General features: G+C 43.1%; 1 protein-coding gene across 2 annotated transcripts in view; it reads right to left on the bottom strand.

The window, feature by feature from the left end:
- Positions 1 to 360: 360 nt before the first annotated feature.
- The window catches only part of poc1bl (POC1 centriolar protein homolog B (Chlamydomonas), like), an 86,494-nt gene continuing 70,917 nt past the window's right edge, over positions 361 to 15,937 (bottom strand). For both annotated transcript variants that reach the window (XM_060942772.1, XM_060942773.1), the window contains exons 9-11: positions 11,254 to 11,364; positions 4,406 to 4,558; positions 361 to 4,315 (exon numbers count right to left, since the gene is read on the bottom strand). In XM_060942772.1, the coding sequence (XP_060798755.1) occupies positions 4,187 to 4,315; positions 4,406 to 4,558; positions 11,254 to 11,364 (393 nt within the window). In that variant the 3' untranslated portion in view covers positions 361 to 4,186. The remainder of the gene's footprint in view (positions 4,316 to 4,405; positions 4,559 to 11,253; positions 11,365 to 15,937) is intronic.

Here is a 15,937-nt window from a genome sequence, read left to right as displayed (position 1 = left end):
AGAACATGCAAACTCCACACAGAAAGGCCCTCGTCAGCCACTGGGCTCGAACCCAGGACCTTCTTGTTGTGAGGCGACAGTGCTAACCACTACACCACCGTACCATGCACTGAATTATATTTACCCTTATTGATGGAATGAAAAGCACAATGTTCCTCTGAATTGTCATCAGCAGCGATGGAGAACCCATATATGAAATATAGTCATGGATGCAATGAATGCAAACACAGTGGATTATTTACCCTATCATCTTTTCTTTTCTTCAAAAATGCCTTTGGAGCAGAAATTAAAAGTAGAGAGACTAAGCACACATTATCCAAATACAAATGACACAAAAAAACAGATGACAGAGTTGATTCGTTAATGTTTCAATGGTTCTGTTTATCATGTTTAATATTCAGAGTAAACCAATAGCTCCAGCAAAGAAATACAGAATTAAAACACTTAAAAAAAAATGATGAAACTCATGAATGCCGCTACCTGTCTGCCTTTAACATGTAATAGTTTGCCTTACATCCTTCTTAATAAGTCATCAATTAGACCCTGTAATATAATGCATTGCTTAACCTAGACATCCTTTAAAGCTGATATGATGTGTGAAATAAAAAGCATGTTTATCCAAATTAAAATCAATAATTGATGAGTATAACAGATGAAACGGTAATCTGAGTGCCGCGTGGTTTCAGTCCTCTTATTGTAAAAGTGACAAAAGCTGTTGTACAAACTTTTCTACACAACACACCTAATTTTGAGTCTTTTACAACCACGCAGAAGCTGTAATTTATCCAATGACATGTTCAAATCATGTGCTTATGAATCATATGGAAATAATTTAATAATTACCACAAGATGGCACTGCAGCAGAGCACAGAAAGAGGCAACACAGGAAATGATTCCTGTTTTTATGTTGCTTAAAGTGGCACTCTTAAATCCAACTGGTTCGAAAAAATAAATTCGATCCATTTAATCTGCACTGGTCATCGGGGTAAAATGGTTGATTCAGTACAACGAACACTCATTATACTGTAGCGTACACAAGGCAATCACCACAGTTTGTGCTTAATCAGTAGTTTTAAATACTCTTTCACACCATAACAAAGGTCCCTTTACACCATGTTCAAACAATCATCTATAAACATTAAAACAGATTTATCGGAAACGAGTGATTAATATCGCAAAAGCCGAAACAAGTCCATGACGGACAGTTTTTAAGGCCACAGTGTATCGTAATGTCCGTGGAATTTCAGATCAGAGGAATGACTGGTCCTGTAATTCAGCTCCTAAGCGAAACCATTTTGTTTCAAACATAAAATTAGTGCTAGTTTGACATCTGGAAGACTTAAGAAAGAAAATGACTAACAGCAGTTTAAACAGTTTCCTTTGGCTAACATTTCAGACAGACAATCTTAAATGCCTATGCAGTTACGTTACACCCAAAGCATAAAAAGAGACATGAATACAGAAAGTGGTCATGATGGCACGACACAGGTATTTTTCTAAACATGGTCATACATTGGTGCATAAGTTCTATTGAACAAACATGACTGTATTTTACAACCCCGATTCCAAAAACGTTGGGACAAAGTACAAATTGTAAATAAAAACGGAATGCAATGATGTGGAAGTTTCAAAATACAATATTTTATTCAGAATAGAACATAGATGACATATCAAATGTTTAAACTGAGAAAATGTATCATTTAAAGAGAAAAATTAGGTGATTTTAAATTTCATGACAACAACACATCTCAAAAAAGTTGGGACAAGGCCATGTTTACCACTGTGAGACATCCCCTTTTCTCTTTACAACAGTCTGTAAACGTCTGGGGACTGAGGAGACAAGTTGCTCAAGTTTAGGGATAGGAATGTTCGCCCATTCTTGTCTAATGTAGGATTCTAGTTGCTCAACTGTCTTAGATCTTTTTTGTCGTATCTTCCGTTTTATGATGCGCCAAATGTTTTCTATGGGTGAAAGATCTGGACTGCAGGCTGGCCAGTTCAGTACCCGGACCCTTCTTCTATGCAGCCATGATGCTGTAATTGATGCAGTATGTGGTTTGGCATTGTCATGTTGGAAAATGCAAGGTCTTCCCTGAAAGAGACGTCGTCTGGATGGGAGCATATGTTGCTCTAGAACCTGGATATACCTTTCAGCATTGATGCCACACGCACTAATGCAACCTCATACCATCAGAGATGCAGGCTTCTGAAGTGAGCGCTGATAACAACTTGGGTCGTCCTTTTCCTCTTTAGTCCGAATGACACGGCGTCCCTGATTTCCATAAAGAACTTCACATTTTGATTCGTCTGACCACAGAACAGTTTTCCACTTTGCCACAGTCCATTTTAAATGAGCCTTGGCCCAGAGAAGACGTCTGCGCTTCTGGATCATGTTTAGATACGGCTTCTTCTTTGAACTATAGAATTTTAGCTGGCAACGGCAGATGGCACGGTGAATTGTGTTCACAGATAATGTTCTCTGGAAATATTCCTGAGCCCATTTTGTGATTTCCAATACAGAAGCATGCCTGTATGTGATGCAGTGCCGTCTAAGGGCCCGAAGATCACGGGCACCCGGTATGGTTTTCCGGCCTTGACCCTTACGCACAGAGATTCTTCCAGATTCTCTGAATCTTTTGATGATATTATGCACTGTAGATGATGATATGTTCAAACTCTGCAATTTTACACTGTCGAACTCCTTTCTGATATTGCTCCACTATTTGTCGGCGCAGAATTAGGGGGATTGGTGATCCTCTTCCCATCTTTACTTCTGAGAGCCGCTGCCACTCCAAGATGCTCTTTTTATACCCAGTCATGTTAATGACCTATTGCCAATTGACCTAATGCGTTGCAATTTGGTCCTCCAGCTGTTCCTTTTTTGTACCTTTAACTTTTCCAGCCTCTTATTGCCCCTGTCCCAACTTTGAGATGTGTTGCTGTCATGAAATTTCAAATGAGCCAATATTTGGCGTGAAATTTCAAAATGCCTCACTTTCAACATTTGATACGTTGTCTATGTTCTATTGTGAATACAATATCAGTTTTTGAGATTTGTAAATTATTGCATTCCGTTTTTATTTACAATTTGTACTTTGTCCCAACTTTTTTTGGTATCGGGGTTGTAGTACATTTTAAGATCATTCATAAAAAAAAACAAATTTCCCCCAGGTTATCTCCCCCTCGAACATCATGCACAGAATGAAATGGAGTGCGCATATATGTGTGTGTGTGTGTGTGTGGTGGTAAAAATCATTTGCTTCCTACCAGATTAAGGCACAGCATTTCTCATACACTGATTTGATTTCAGGAATATCTTCCCTTCTTAAATCTGTCGACAGCCTAAAGTTTGGCCTCCGTGATCAACTTAGAAACTTAACTGGGGGGGGGGATATGTAAACTATGAATCCAGCTCGAGTGATTTTGCAGTTGAGATCACAGCAATAAGGCACAGTGTGTTGGTGCAGAACATGTCTGTGGAGGTTACAAGAAAATCAACCCACAATATAATGGAAATACATCAATAAGCCTTCATACAGGTACAAACATCAACTTTTTTTTCCTCTCTCTCTCTTTTTTTTAAATTGCAAGACAAGAGAGGGTAAAAAGAGCACAGGAAGCTCAACGGGTTCTTACCACTCCCTGAAATGCTCATCTAAAAATACACTTTTATAAATACAAAAGCTGAGTTTTGACCATATGATCACAACTCACAGTTCTGCTGAAGTATCAATACATAGTGCAATCATGTAAACACAAATGGTTCCAACACAACTATATTTTCTTCCCCATATTGCTACTGAAGGGTACAGTGATGCGCCGGATAAAACAGAGAAAAACAAAAACAAAAAGAGAGACTTGGTCACCCTTTGGTTTTCAAAGGCACTGAACAGAACCTAGTCTACTCTTCAACAAGCCACAGACCTTCCACATTTCTGTCAGTGAACAACAATTAAAAGTAATATTCTTTCTGAGCAACTGAAGTAGTCGCTTTTGATTCTCTTCGTTAGTTTTAGTACTTCTTAATTCCACTCCGATCCAGTCAGATTGACCATCAAGTTTACAAAGTCGTAGTGCAAGATAAAAAGGAAAATTACGAACTGTTTAAACAAACTACCGAACTGATGCTTGGACTTCATGGAAAACGCACTTCTTGAAATCGAGGTCATGTGGAAAAAAATCACAATCATTCGAACTTCCATTTCTGGTTCATCTCTTCATTTGAGCATTTTTTCATCTGCACGTCAGTCCGCCCATTTTCTGTACGGTATGCAGCGATGCACTTATCTGACAGAGGGTGATAAATAACTCCAGTCTGGAAAGACAGAATAATAGTTTAGCGGTGATGTGGAAAGCAAACATCTAAACAGGTGTATGAGAATGTGGTTTGGGAAGTCACACTCACATCTTTGAACTCCCAGACGATGTTGGGAGGAACTGGTTCTCCGTCACGAGGACAGTGTTTCATTCCTATATGCTTCTGGCCATCTACATACTCCGCACACAGCTCGGTTACGGAGTTAAAGCGGATCTCCTTCGACGAGGTGTACTCAAAATACTTTGCAAGAGACACAGGGGAATATTATTGTTTAACAGCTCAATACTTCCTTAAAATGCTTAAAGTGGTAATGGTTTCAAGAGATAAAGTCATAATAGTGTTGCCTAAAAATCTAATATTACTAATTAAATTAACTAATTACTAACTACCTAACACTTATATAAAAGTTTCATTATATAGCAACCAATGACTGTTTGTAAAAAAAATAAAAAATAAAAAACATGGATAGCATAAGGTCTCGAAAAAGTGAAGCAACCACAGGTCTAGTGCCCCTGCTAGCTTTAGCTCCACCCACCTACTCTGTAGCTCCACCCACCTGCATGTGTTTCATTGACAAAACAGCCAATTTTCCATATCACTATTCTCATCTAGGTGGCACGGTGGTGTAGTGGTTAGCACTGTCACCTCACAGCAAAAAGGTTCTGGGTTCGAGCCCAGTGGCCTATGGGGGCCTTTCTGTGCGGAGTTTGCATGTTCTCCCCGTATCTGCGTGGGTTTCCTCCGGGTGCTCCGGTTTCCCCCACAGTCCAAAGACATGCAGGTTAGGTTAACTGGTGACTCTAAATTGACTGTAGGTGTGAATGCGAGTGTGAATGGTTGAGAGGAGAAAACCTCTATAATAACCCAGTAGAAGGCAACGGGAAACCATTACCGTAACGTTCCCTAGAGACTTTGATGGCTGAAGCAGTCAGAGTGGACACATCACTGTAGTGATGTGCCAAAATGGATGGATTCTCATCTAAACTGGCTTTCCATCTACCAGTGTTTAATTTCCCCATGCTGATATCTGCACATTTTTTCCCCCTGAAATTAATTTTTTTAAAATATCATTTGACTATATTATAAGAAGGTATGGATATACTTGGGAATGAAATGACTGACAGCCTTGGCGACGTGCTGGACTGGTACTGGGAGTAGGCGTACCTGACCTTGACTCTTGTCTCTACTGCACAGACTCTGGGTCCAAAGTTGACAACATGGCAGAGGAATTTTAGTTTAATTTTCTATAGAACAGAAGGGTATGGCGCCACATCATCCATGTTTTTTTTTTAAATAAACAGTCATTGATGACAACATCCTGGGTACATCCCAAAACTCTAATTAAGGCTTCTTTGATTCCTTAATTCTACATCCTTCCACCTATGACCTGGAAATCCACCAACTCTAAAGATGTAGCTATTCTTAAAACGTGCTCAGAGAAATCAAGGAGCAAAAAGAGGAGGATAAACAGGTGCTTCCTGCACCAAAAAGTGTTTTTTTTTTTTCTGTTATTTTGACGTAAGCCTCCGGTATAAAGGCTACATCTCTGCACCCCCAAAAAAGCAACAAATAATACATTAATAAGAATAACATACAAAATTAATGCTCTTAATAAATAAATAAATAAATAAACCGTGGATAAGTGGAACGTCAATTATTACGCATTGCTTTAAAAAAACGGTCAAATCTTTTTTCTGGTAAAATATCAAAAATTAAAATGTGTACAGATAAAACATTTTAATCAATAATTGAATTCATTAACGTGATCTTAAAGGTCATTTCCTTGTCTTGTATCCTTTCTGTGCGTCTTTGGAGGGAAGGAAAATGTAGGCGAGGTTAATAATTAGCAAGTTTACAGGTGCTTTCTCCTAAACATAACGCTCAAGGGCGAGGTGTGGCTCGAGAGTCGCACATACGCTCGTATAGTATCCTATCAGTAGAACTGTAGTCCTTGAGCACCACAGTCCAGTACAATACAGTTTGGTGATTTTCTTATTCAGAGATGTCCGATTCAACTCACCGCTTAATTTACCAGGTTTAATGAGAACCCAGAGATCATACTCTTGCTCTAAAATCATTTTATCGTTACATTTTTATCTCGTATAGTCAGCTTGTTCTTGGGGGGTTTTTTTGGTTTGTTTGCTTTTGTTTAAATTCTATTTTATGCTGTAGGGTGTCTTTTTCTTTTCGCATGTCTGATAACTTGCTGCTGTAACATAATTTCCCAGTTTGGATTAAATAAAGTAAATCAATCTATCCATCTATCCCTCGTCTCGTCTTCTTCCGCTTATCCAGGACCGGGTCGCGGAGGCAGCAGTCTAAGCATGGAAGCCCAAACTTCCCTTTCCCCAGACACCTCGGCCAGCTCCTCGGGAAGAACACCGAGGCGTTCCCAGGCCAGCCGAGAGACATAGTCCCTCCAGCGTGTCCTGGGTCTTCCCCGGGGCCTCCTCCCGGGGGGACATGCCTGGAACACCTCCCCAGGGAGGCGTCCAGGAGGCATCCGAAAAAGATGCCCGAGCCACCTCAGCTGGTTCCTCTCGATGTGGAGGAGCAGCGGCTCTACTCCGAGCTCCTCCCGAGTGACTGTGCTTCTCACCCTATCTCTAAGGGAGCGCCCAGCCACCCTGCGAAGGAAACTCATTTCAGCCGCTTGTATCCGCGATCTTTTTCTTTCTGTCATTACCCAAAGCTCATGATCATAGGTGAGAGTCGGAACGTAGATCGACCGGTAAATTGAGAGCTTCGCCTTTTGGCTCAGCTCCTTCTTCACCACGACGGACCGGTAAAGCGACCGCATCACTGCGGAGGCTGCACCGATCCGCCTGTCGATCTCACGCTCCATCCTTCCCTCACTCGTGAACAAGATCCCGAGATACTTAAACTCCTCCACTTGAGGCAGGACTTCTCCACCAACCTGGAGAGGGCAAGCCACCCTTTTCCGGTCGAGAACCATGGCCTCGGACTTGGAGGTGCTGATTCTCATCCCAGCCGCTTCACACTCGACTGCAAACCGCCCCAGTACATGCTGAAGGTCCTGGTTTGAAGAAGCCAACAGGACAACATCATCCGCAAAAAGCAGAGATGAAATCCTGTGGTTCCCAAACAGGATTCCTTCCGGCCCCTGGCTGCGCCTAGAAATTCTGTCCATAAAAATTATGAACAGAACCGGTGACAAAGGGCAGCCCTGACGGAGTCCAACATGCACTGGGAACAGGTCTGACTTACTGCCGGCAATGCGAACCAGACTCCTGCTCCGTTCGTACAGGGACCGGACAGCCCTTAGCAAAGAGCCCCGAACCCCATACTCCCGAAGCACCCCCCACAGAATACCACGGGGGACACGGTCGAATGCCTTCTCCAGATCCACAAAGCACATGTGGACTGGTTGGGCAAACTCCCATGAACCCTCGAGCACCCTATGAAGGGTATAGAGCTGGTCCAGTGTTCCGCGACCAGGACGAAAACCGCATTGTTCCTCCTGGATCCGAGGTTCGACTATCGGTCGAATTCTCCTCTCCAGTACCCTGGAGTAAACTTTCCCTGGGAGGCTGAGAAGTGTGATTCCCCTATAATTGGAGCACACTCTCCGGTCCCCTTTCTTAAAAAGAGGGACCACCACCCCAGTCTGCCACTCCAGAGGCACTGTCCCCGACCGCCACGCGATGTTGCAGAGGCGTGTCAACCAAGACAGCCCCACAACATCCAGAGACTTGAGATACTCAGGGCGGATCTCATCCACCCCCGGTGCCTTGCCACCGAGGAGCTTGCAAACCACCTCAGTGACTTCGGCTTGGGTAATGGACGAGTCCACCTCTGAGTCATCAGCCTCAGTCTCCTCAGTGGAAGACATGACGGTGGGATTGAGGAGATCCTCAAAGTATTCCTTCCACCGCCCGACAATGTCCCCAGTCGAGGTCAACAGCTCCCCACCCGCACTGTAAACAGTGTTGGCAGAGTACTGCTTCCCCCTCCTGAGGCGCCGGACGGTTTGCCAGAATTTCTTCGAGGCCGACCGATAGTCCTTCTCCATGGCCTCCCCGAACTCCTCCCAGTTCCGAGTTTTTGCCTCCGCAACTGCCCGAGCTGCAGCACGCCTGGCCTGCCGATACCCGTCGGCTGCCTCAGGAGTCCCGGAGGTCAACATGGCCCGATAGGACTCCTTCTTCAGCTTGACGGCATCCCTTACTTCCGGTGTCCACCACCGGGTTCGGGGATTGCCGCCACGACAGGCACCGGAGACCTTGAGGCCACAGCTCCGAACAGCTGCGTCCACAATGGAGGTAGAGAACATGGTCCACTCAGACTCAATGTCCCCCACCTCCCTCGGAAGCTGGGAAAAGCTCTCCCGGAGGTGGGAGTTAAAGACCTCCCCAACAGAGTGCTCGGCCAGACGTTCCCAGCAGACCCTCACCATACGTTTGGGCCTGCCAGGTCTGTCCAGCTTCCTCCTCCGCCAGCGGATCCAACTCACCACCAGGTGGTGATCAGTTGACAACTCAGCCCCTCTCTTCACCCGAGTGTCCAAGACATAGGGTCGGAGATCAGATGACACGACTACAAAGTCGATCATCGACCTCCGACCTAAGGTGTCCTGGTGCCACGTGCACTTATGGACACCCCTATGCTCGAACATGGTGTTCGTTATGGACAAACTGTGACTAGCACAGAAGTCCAATAACAAAACACCACTCGGGTTCAGATCGGGGAGGCCGTTCCTCCCAACCACGCCCCTCCAGGTGTCACTGTCATCGCCCACGTGAGCATTGAAGTCCCCCAGTAGCACAATGGAGTCCCCAGTCTGAGCACCCCTCAGTACCTCTCCCAGGGACTCCAAGAAGGCCGGATACTCTATACTGCTATTTGGCCCGTAGGCACAAACAACAGCAAGAGCCCTCTCCCCAATCCGAAGGCGCAGAGAGGCGACCCTCTCGTTCACTGGGGTAAACTCCAACACATGGCGGCTGAGCTGGGGAGCTATAAGGAAGCCCACACCAGCCCGCCGCCGCTCACCATGGGCGACTCCAGAGAAGTGGAAAGTCCAGCCCCTCTCGAGGAGCTGGGTTCCAGAGCCCAAGCTGTGCGTGGAGGTGAGCCCGACTATCTCTAGCCGGTACCTCTCAACCTCCCGCACAAGCTCAGGCTCCTTCCCCCCCAGCGAAGTGACATTCCATGTCCCAACAGCCAGCCGCTGTGTCCGGGGGTCAGGTCGTCGAGGCCCCTGCCTTCGACTGCCACCCAATCCACACTGCACCAAACCCCTACTGCTACCTCTGTGGGTGGTGAACCCACAGGAGGTCGGGCCCACGTCGCCTCTTCGGGCTGAGCCCGGCCGGGCCCCATGGGCAAAGGCCCGACCACCAAGCGCTCGCATACGAGCCCCAACCCCGGGCCTGGCTCCAGGGTGGGGCCCCGGCTGCGTCCTACCGGGCGACGTCACGGTCCTGGATTTTTTCTCCATAGGGGTTTTTTGGTGAACTGCTCTTGGTCTGGCCTGTCACCTAGGACCTGTCTGCCTTGGGAAACCCTAACAGGGGCATAATGCCCCCGACAACATAGCTCCTAGGATCATTCAAGCACACAAACCCCTCCACCACAATAAGGTGGCAGTTCTAGGAGGGGAGTTCTAGGAGTTCCATCTATCCACCCATCCAAAATACAACCCCAGATTTAGACACACTTCTCCCTGTAAAAAAAAAAAAAAAATAGGTACCCTATAGGTGCATGTGGCTACTGCTTATAAATAAAATGTGTTTTCTGATATCATGTCCATACAGTAAATATAGCACATATATCTACACTATGAGGCAGTAGCCACAAAAATGAAGTGTAATCCAAAAATGAACAATTTAAAAAAAAAAAAATCACCGAAGTAAAATATACCAAGTGTCTGTAGTTTACATTATTCTACTCTTAGTTTTCGAAACTGAAACCTCTGAACCGAAACTGACATACACACGCTGTCACCATGACTGAAACTCTTATTTCCCAGAAAAGGCCCGGCGCTAGAGCTCAGTGGTCTCGATACTCTTTTTGACAACTTCCCGTAACAACTCGGAAGTGCGTCACATCTACATCACACATGGTACCACTGGCTGAAGAAGGTGAGGAAAGGGGGACGACCTGGAGTATATTTTAAAATAGGAATGCACTTTCCCTCGGTAATAAGCATAAACATGTCTGAAAGCGATTTCTTTAGCCTATTCCATTTATTTCGAATGGTGAACCGAATTGTATACGCTCACCGGCCATTTTAATAGGAACATCTGTATGTGCCTGCGTAGTGCGCTATTGTTACACTCATTCTTACAACACAATGACATTGTGGCTATAGCCTCTATGAGGTAGTAGCCACAAAAACTACTGTACGGAGATGGTAATCAGTTGCCGAGAGCTCATGACTCATTTCACTCACTCAGCTCTCAGGTAACATCAGAACAGAAAGCCCCTGTCAGTCAAACACGAACTTATTTACCCAAACAATATGACGCATTCTGCACACGGAACCTCATTCATCTTTAATGCAAAGGCCATTCTTTGTGGACGTGTGGCTAATGCTCTGCTTGCAAAGAGGGTTGTGGAAACACTGATTTTCACTTACACAGTGCTTTTTTTTCCCCCCCAGAGACACCTGATGTGCAGCATTAATGAATAATCAGTGATATCAATCCAGAGACGCTTCTCATTAAATATACATTCCTATGAACAACTCACTTATTCTACTGAGGGAATTAAATAGGACAACGTGCTTAACCATGGAATCCTGTTTTGATGTGATCTGACATGACTCCTGCTTTTGGTTTTATGACACAACTGTGCAGGAAACACTTCTGGGGCCTGTTCTCAGGTTGTGTGATCACTGTGACATTCAGAGCAAATCTTGCGTGTTAACTGTGAGAGAGGTTTGGGAGTAAAAGGACAGAGATGCTAGTTACCTGATTCCCTCCTTGTCCATGGCACCCGAACAGAGACAGGTGAGCCCCTGTGGGATTGTGATCCGGAGCGTTGTAGTCCAGACACTCCGAGGAAATCCCACCACTACGCACCTGTACCAGAAAGACAGGTAGAAGAAAAGAGGAGTGACCGAAAGGGAGAGGATCATGAAAGCACAGTGGTTAGAGAAACACAGATAGTCAAGAAAACTCAGAGTCTCTATTCTAATCATAAACCGTAGACCTATTTTAAAGCAATGAATGCTAAATAACACATAAAAATGTAGGTAGGTGGATGGATGGATGGATGGGTAGATGGATGGATGGATGGATGGATGGATGGATGGATAGGTGGATGGATGGATGGATAGGTGGATGGATGGATGGATGGATGGATGGGTAGGTAGGTGGATGGATGGATGGATGGATGGATAGGTGGGTGGATGGATGGATGGATAGGTAGGTAGGTGGATGGATGGATGGATGGGTAGGTGGATGGATGGATGGATGGATGGATAGATAGATAGATATACTTTTATTTCGGTGTCACGCCACAACACACAAAAATACAATACAGAGGTATATAAATACAAAAAATTCAGTCAAATTACCCCCCTCCCTTTGACCAAAAAAAAAAAAAAAAAAAAAAGTGTTAGGGACCTCTCAAAGAGTTGTGAGACACCAACTAAAAAAATCGTAAAAACGTACAATATGGTACCAAGGAGACAAAGCACAAACAGTTGTTTTATAAATTGGAACTCGTAAAAAAACAGTCTTCTATTTAGAATAAGGTAGCAGGCTTTGGCACATTCGTTGATGCAATATTTACCAGATAAAATTACACACAATTTATTTGTATCATCAAAATCATTAAAATTAACAATATACTTAGATAATGTATGAAATAATTCATCACGAATGTCTACATAAATATCACAGTGTAAAAGAACATGGGCTTCTGATTCAATGGAGCCATTATTACATACTGTACAATAACGTCTGTCCACTGGGGTGTTTGTATATCTACCAGTTTCTATTGCTAAAGGAGCAACTCCACATCTGAATTTAGCAAAGGCACTTCGACGCGGTCTTGATAATATATTTTGTACATAGGGCTCTGTCTCAAATGTATCCTTAAAAAGGCGGCAAGTACGAAGTTTGTTACCCTCTGGTTTATTTATTAACTGTAACCATGATTCCTCGTCTGCCTTTGACACTGCCATATCAAAACACTTAAGGTCATTACTAGAATAAACCATATCTGTACGAGCGAGGTGAGAGAAATTCACGGAGCTAAAAAATGTTTTAATCGTGTGCGCATCATTTTTAACATTTGTCAAATGAACCGCCCACTGAAAAACACGTTTACTTAATCGGCTGTCAGGCATACCACAGAGCCTCTGTCAGTTTTTAAAGATACAGGACCACTGATGTTGCCATGGCGTTTTCCAACCCATATCACCTTGTATAGCAGCATTTGGAGTGTATTTACCCACACCTAAATAAAATCTGCATGCCCGGTTAAACACAGCATTAACACAAGAATAACTTTTGTAACCCCAGACAGCAGCAGCATGTGTCAAAATAGGCAGAACCAAAGATTCAAACAATTTTGTATAGCATTTAAAGGGAAAACCACCCATAGATTTGCATTTAGCTATAATTGAACCTAAAGCTCTATTCGCATGCAATGCTAAATGCTTAACAGTTTCATTATAATCTAGAAATTCTATTGACATCAAACCCAGGTATTTGTACTCTTTAGCTGTTTCCAAAGAAAACAAGCCACAGGAGAAACTAAACTCAGACAGGGGCATTGATAGATTTCTAAAACGCACCACCTTAGTTTTTTCAGGATTCACGTTCAATTTCCGGCGGCACGGTGGTGTAGTGGTTAGCGCTGTCGCCTCACAGCAAGAAGGTCCGGGTTCGAGCCCCGTGGCCGGCAAGGGCCTTTCTGTGTGGAGTTTGCATGTTCTCCCCGTGTCCGCATGGGTTTCCTCCGGGTGCTCCGGTTTCCCCCACAGTCCAAAGACATGCAGGTTAGGTTAACTGGTGACTCTAAATTGAGCGTAGGTGTGAATGTGAGTGTGAATGGTTGTCTGTGTCTATGTGTCAGCCCTGTGATGACCTGGCGACTTGTCCAGGGTGTACCCCGCCTTTCGCCCGTAGTCAGCTGGGATAGGCTCCAGCTTGCCTGCGACCCTGTAGAACAGGATAAAGCGGCTAGAGATAATGAGATGAGACATTCAATTTCCAGGCCTGACACCAGCTATGAGCGACACTGAGCATCTCCTGAAGCCCCTCCTCAGTTTCAGAAATCAAAACGATGTCATCTCCATATAACAATATGGATATTTTTTCATCATCAATAGAAACACCTTTACCCAGGGCCTTAATAGCTAAAGACAGATCATTTATATACATAGCAAACAGAATAGGAGATAAAATGCACCCTTGTTTAACTCCAATATCAATTGGGAACCAATCTGTGAAACATCCATTAACCCGAACACAGCATTTGACGTTCTCATACAAGGCAATAAGACAATTCAAAATATTGCCATGTAAGCCTAATGCAGACAGCTTATTCCAGAGCATATTTCGGTCTATATGATCAAAAGCTTTAGAAAAATCAACTAAAGAACAAAAAGTAGCTTTCCTTAACTTTTTCCTTGTGTCTATAATTGCAGTTAAGGTAACAATATGATCAAGGCAGCTCCGTTTCTTTCTAAACCCATTTTGCTCATCTGCTATAATATCATTAGCCTCTGCCCATTCTACAATACGATTATACAGCACAGAACAAAACAGTTTATATACAGAAGATGTTAAAGTAATTCCCCGGTAATTGAGAGGTATTCTGTTATCTTTTGCCCCAGCTTTGGGGACGGGGTTAATAATACCATATCTCCAGAGCTCTGGCACCACACCATTTAAAAAACAATAATTAAAAAACTTGTATAAAATATACAACGTGTTACCATTTTTTAATACATCAACTGGCACGCCGTCATATCCATAAGCTTTGAGTACGTTACACAACCAGAGCATCAGCAACTCATCACATCGCTCCTGTGGAGGACGGCCCCATATGGAAAGTCCCAAGTCACACTTGGAAGATGGACACTTACAGTCATGCTTTTATGGCTGAGGACTACAGTTGACTTGCTGACTTTAGGACTGCAGTTGTCATGAACAGTTTTAGACAAGTTTCCATCAATGAAGAGTTTATAACATCAACGAAACTGACTTCATGTTAATGTTGTAATCACGTTGTCTGTTATCACCTAAATGAGGATGGGTTCCCTTTTGAGTCTGGTTTCTCTCGAGGTTTCTTCCTCATGTCGTCTGAGTGAGTTTTTCCTTGCCACCGTCGCCACAGGCTTGCTCATTGGGGATAGATTAGGGATAAAATTAGCTCATGTTTTAAGTCACTAAAATTCTGTAAAGCTGCTTTGTGACAATGGCTATTGTTAAAAGCGCTATAAAAAATAAACTTGACTTGACTTGGCAGTAGCTCACACGGCTGTACCATGAGAAACCAGACTCATTTATAATTAACCAAGTTGCTCTTCATGAGAACAATTTGATCTTCCAAACAAAACAAATAATCAGAATCAAAATCCAGTGAAAACTAAGGGAGAAGGAGCATTTTTTGTGAACTGTGGATGGATGGACAGATGCCGCGTGATGGCAATAGCTCACCAGCCTATGGCGGTGTGAGCTAATAATAAAAATTTACAATTTACAAAACATTTTGTCTACACAGTTACACACAGTTTCTGTAGAGATTACATGACTGAAGCGTGTTTTAACTTTTGCAGAACAGTATTTTGGATAGAGGACTTTTAGTGTATGCTTTATTGGGGCAAATCCAAGAACCATCGTCCAAGTCAATAGCGAGGTTGTTAAACAGGGATAATCCTGAATCAGCAGCAAAGAATGGGATTGTGGGTCAAAACCAGGAAGCAAAATAAAACAAACACAAAACTAGCATACACAGAAATGACAATAATAATAATAATAATAATAATAATAATAATTTTGTAATGAACAAACACCTGATATAAAAAAGACAAACTATTCAAGAACTAATACAAAACAGCAAATTAGTTCAACAGCAAGTAGCTCATGCTAGCCTCAGTTTAACTCACACCCTTATCTCACACAACCGACCTTGCATTATTCTGTTTATATGAAGGGATACCAGAGTTTTAAAGCTGATTCAGCTGCATAAGAAAAATCCTAAAAACAAAGTCATCCATTCATTTATTTACCTAAGCTAAGTATTTATCCTGATCAAATTCAGGATAATATTAATTAGTATAAATACAAAGATGATTATAGAAAATCGTGCGTGCTGATTGGTCGAGAAATTCAGACAATTTCTCGATCATCACCTCAAGCTACTCGACAAAATGGTGGTTAATCACTTCATCACCATAAGTGAGGAAGAATGACAAATTATGAAAAAAAATGCTGCTCCTAAAAGCACTAGAGATGCTACAAAGTTTGGTCTAAAACGTGGAATTGTGATTTATTTTATTGATTTCAAAACAAAGTATTTTATGTGACTCGGCGTAGATGAGTGACGTGTCTAAGCATTACATTACGTTTACATGCCGCTTTTGAAGATAAAAATGATTTTTTTATTAAATTTTTTTTTAAATAAATCACCGGTGTA

Source organism: Neoarius graeffei, chromosome 16 (assembly GCF_027579695.1).
Source record: "Neoarius graeffei isolate fNeoGra1 chromosome 16, fNeoGra1.pri, whole genome shotgun sequence".
NCBI classification, from domain to species: Eukaryota; Metazoa; Chordata; class Actinopteri; order Siluriformes; family Ariidae; genus Neoarius; species Neoarius graeffei.
The sequence above is the reverse complement of the archived record's forward strand: the minus strand, read 5'-3'. Positions and strand labels throughout refer to the sequence as shown.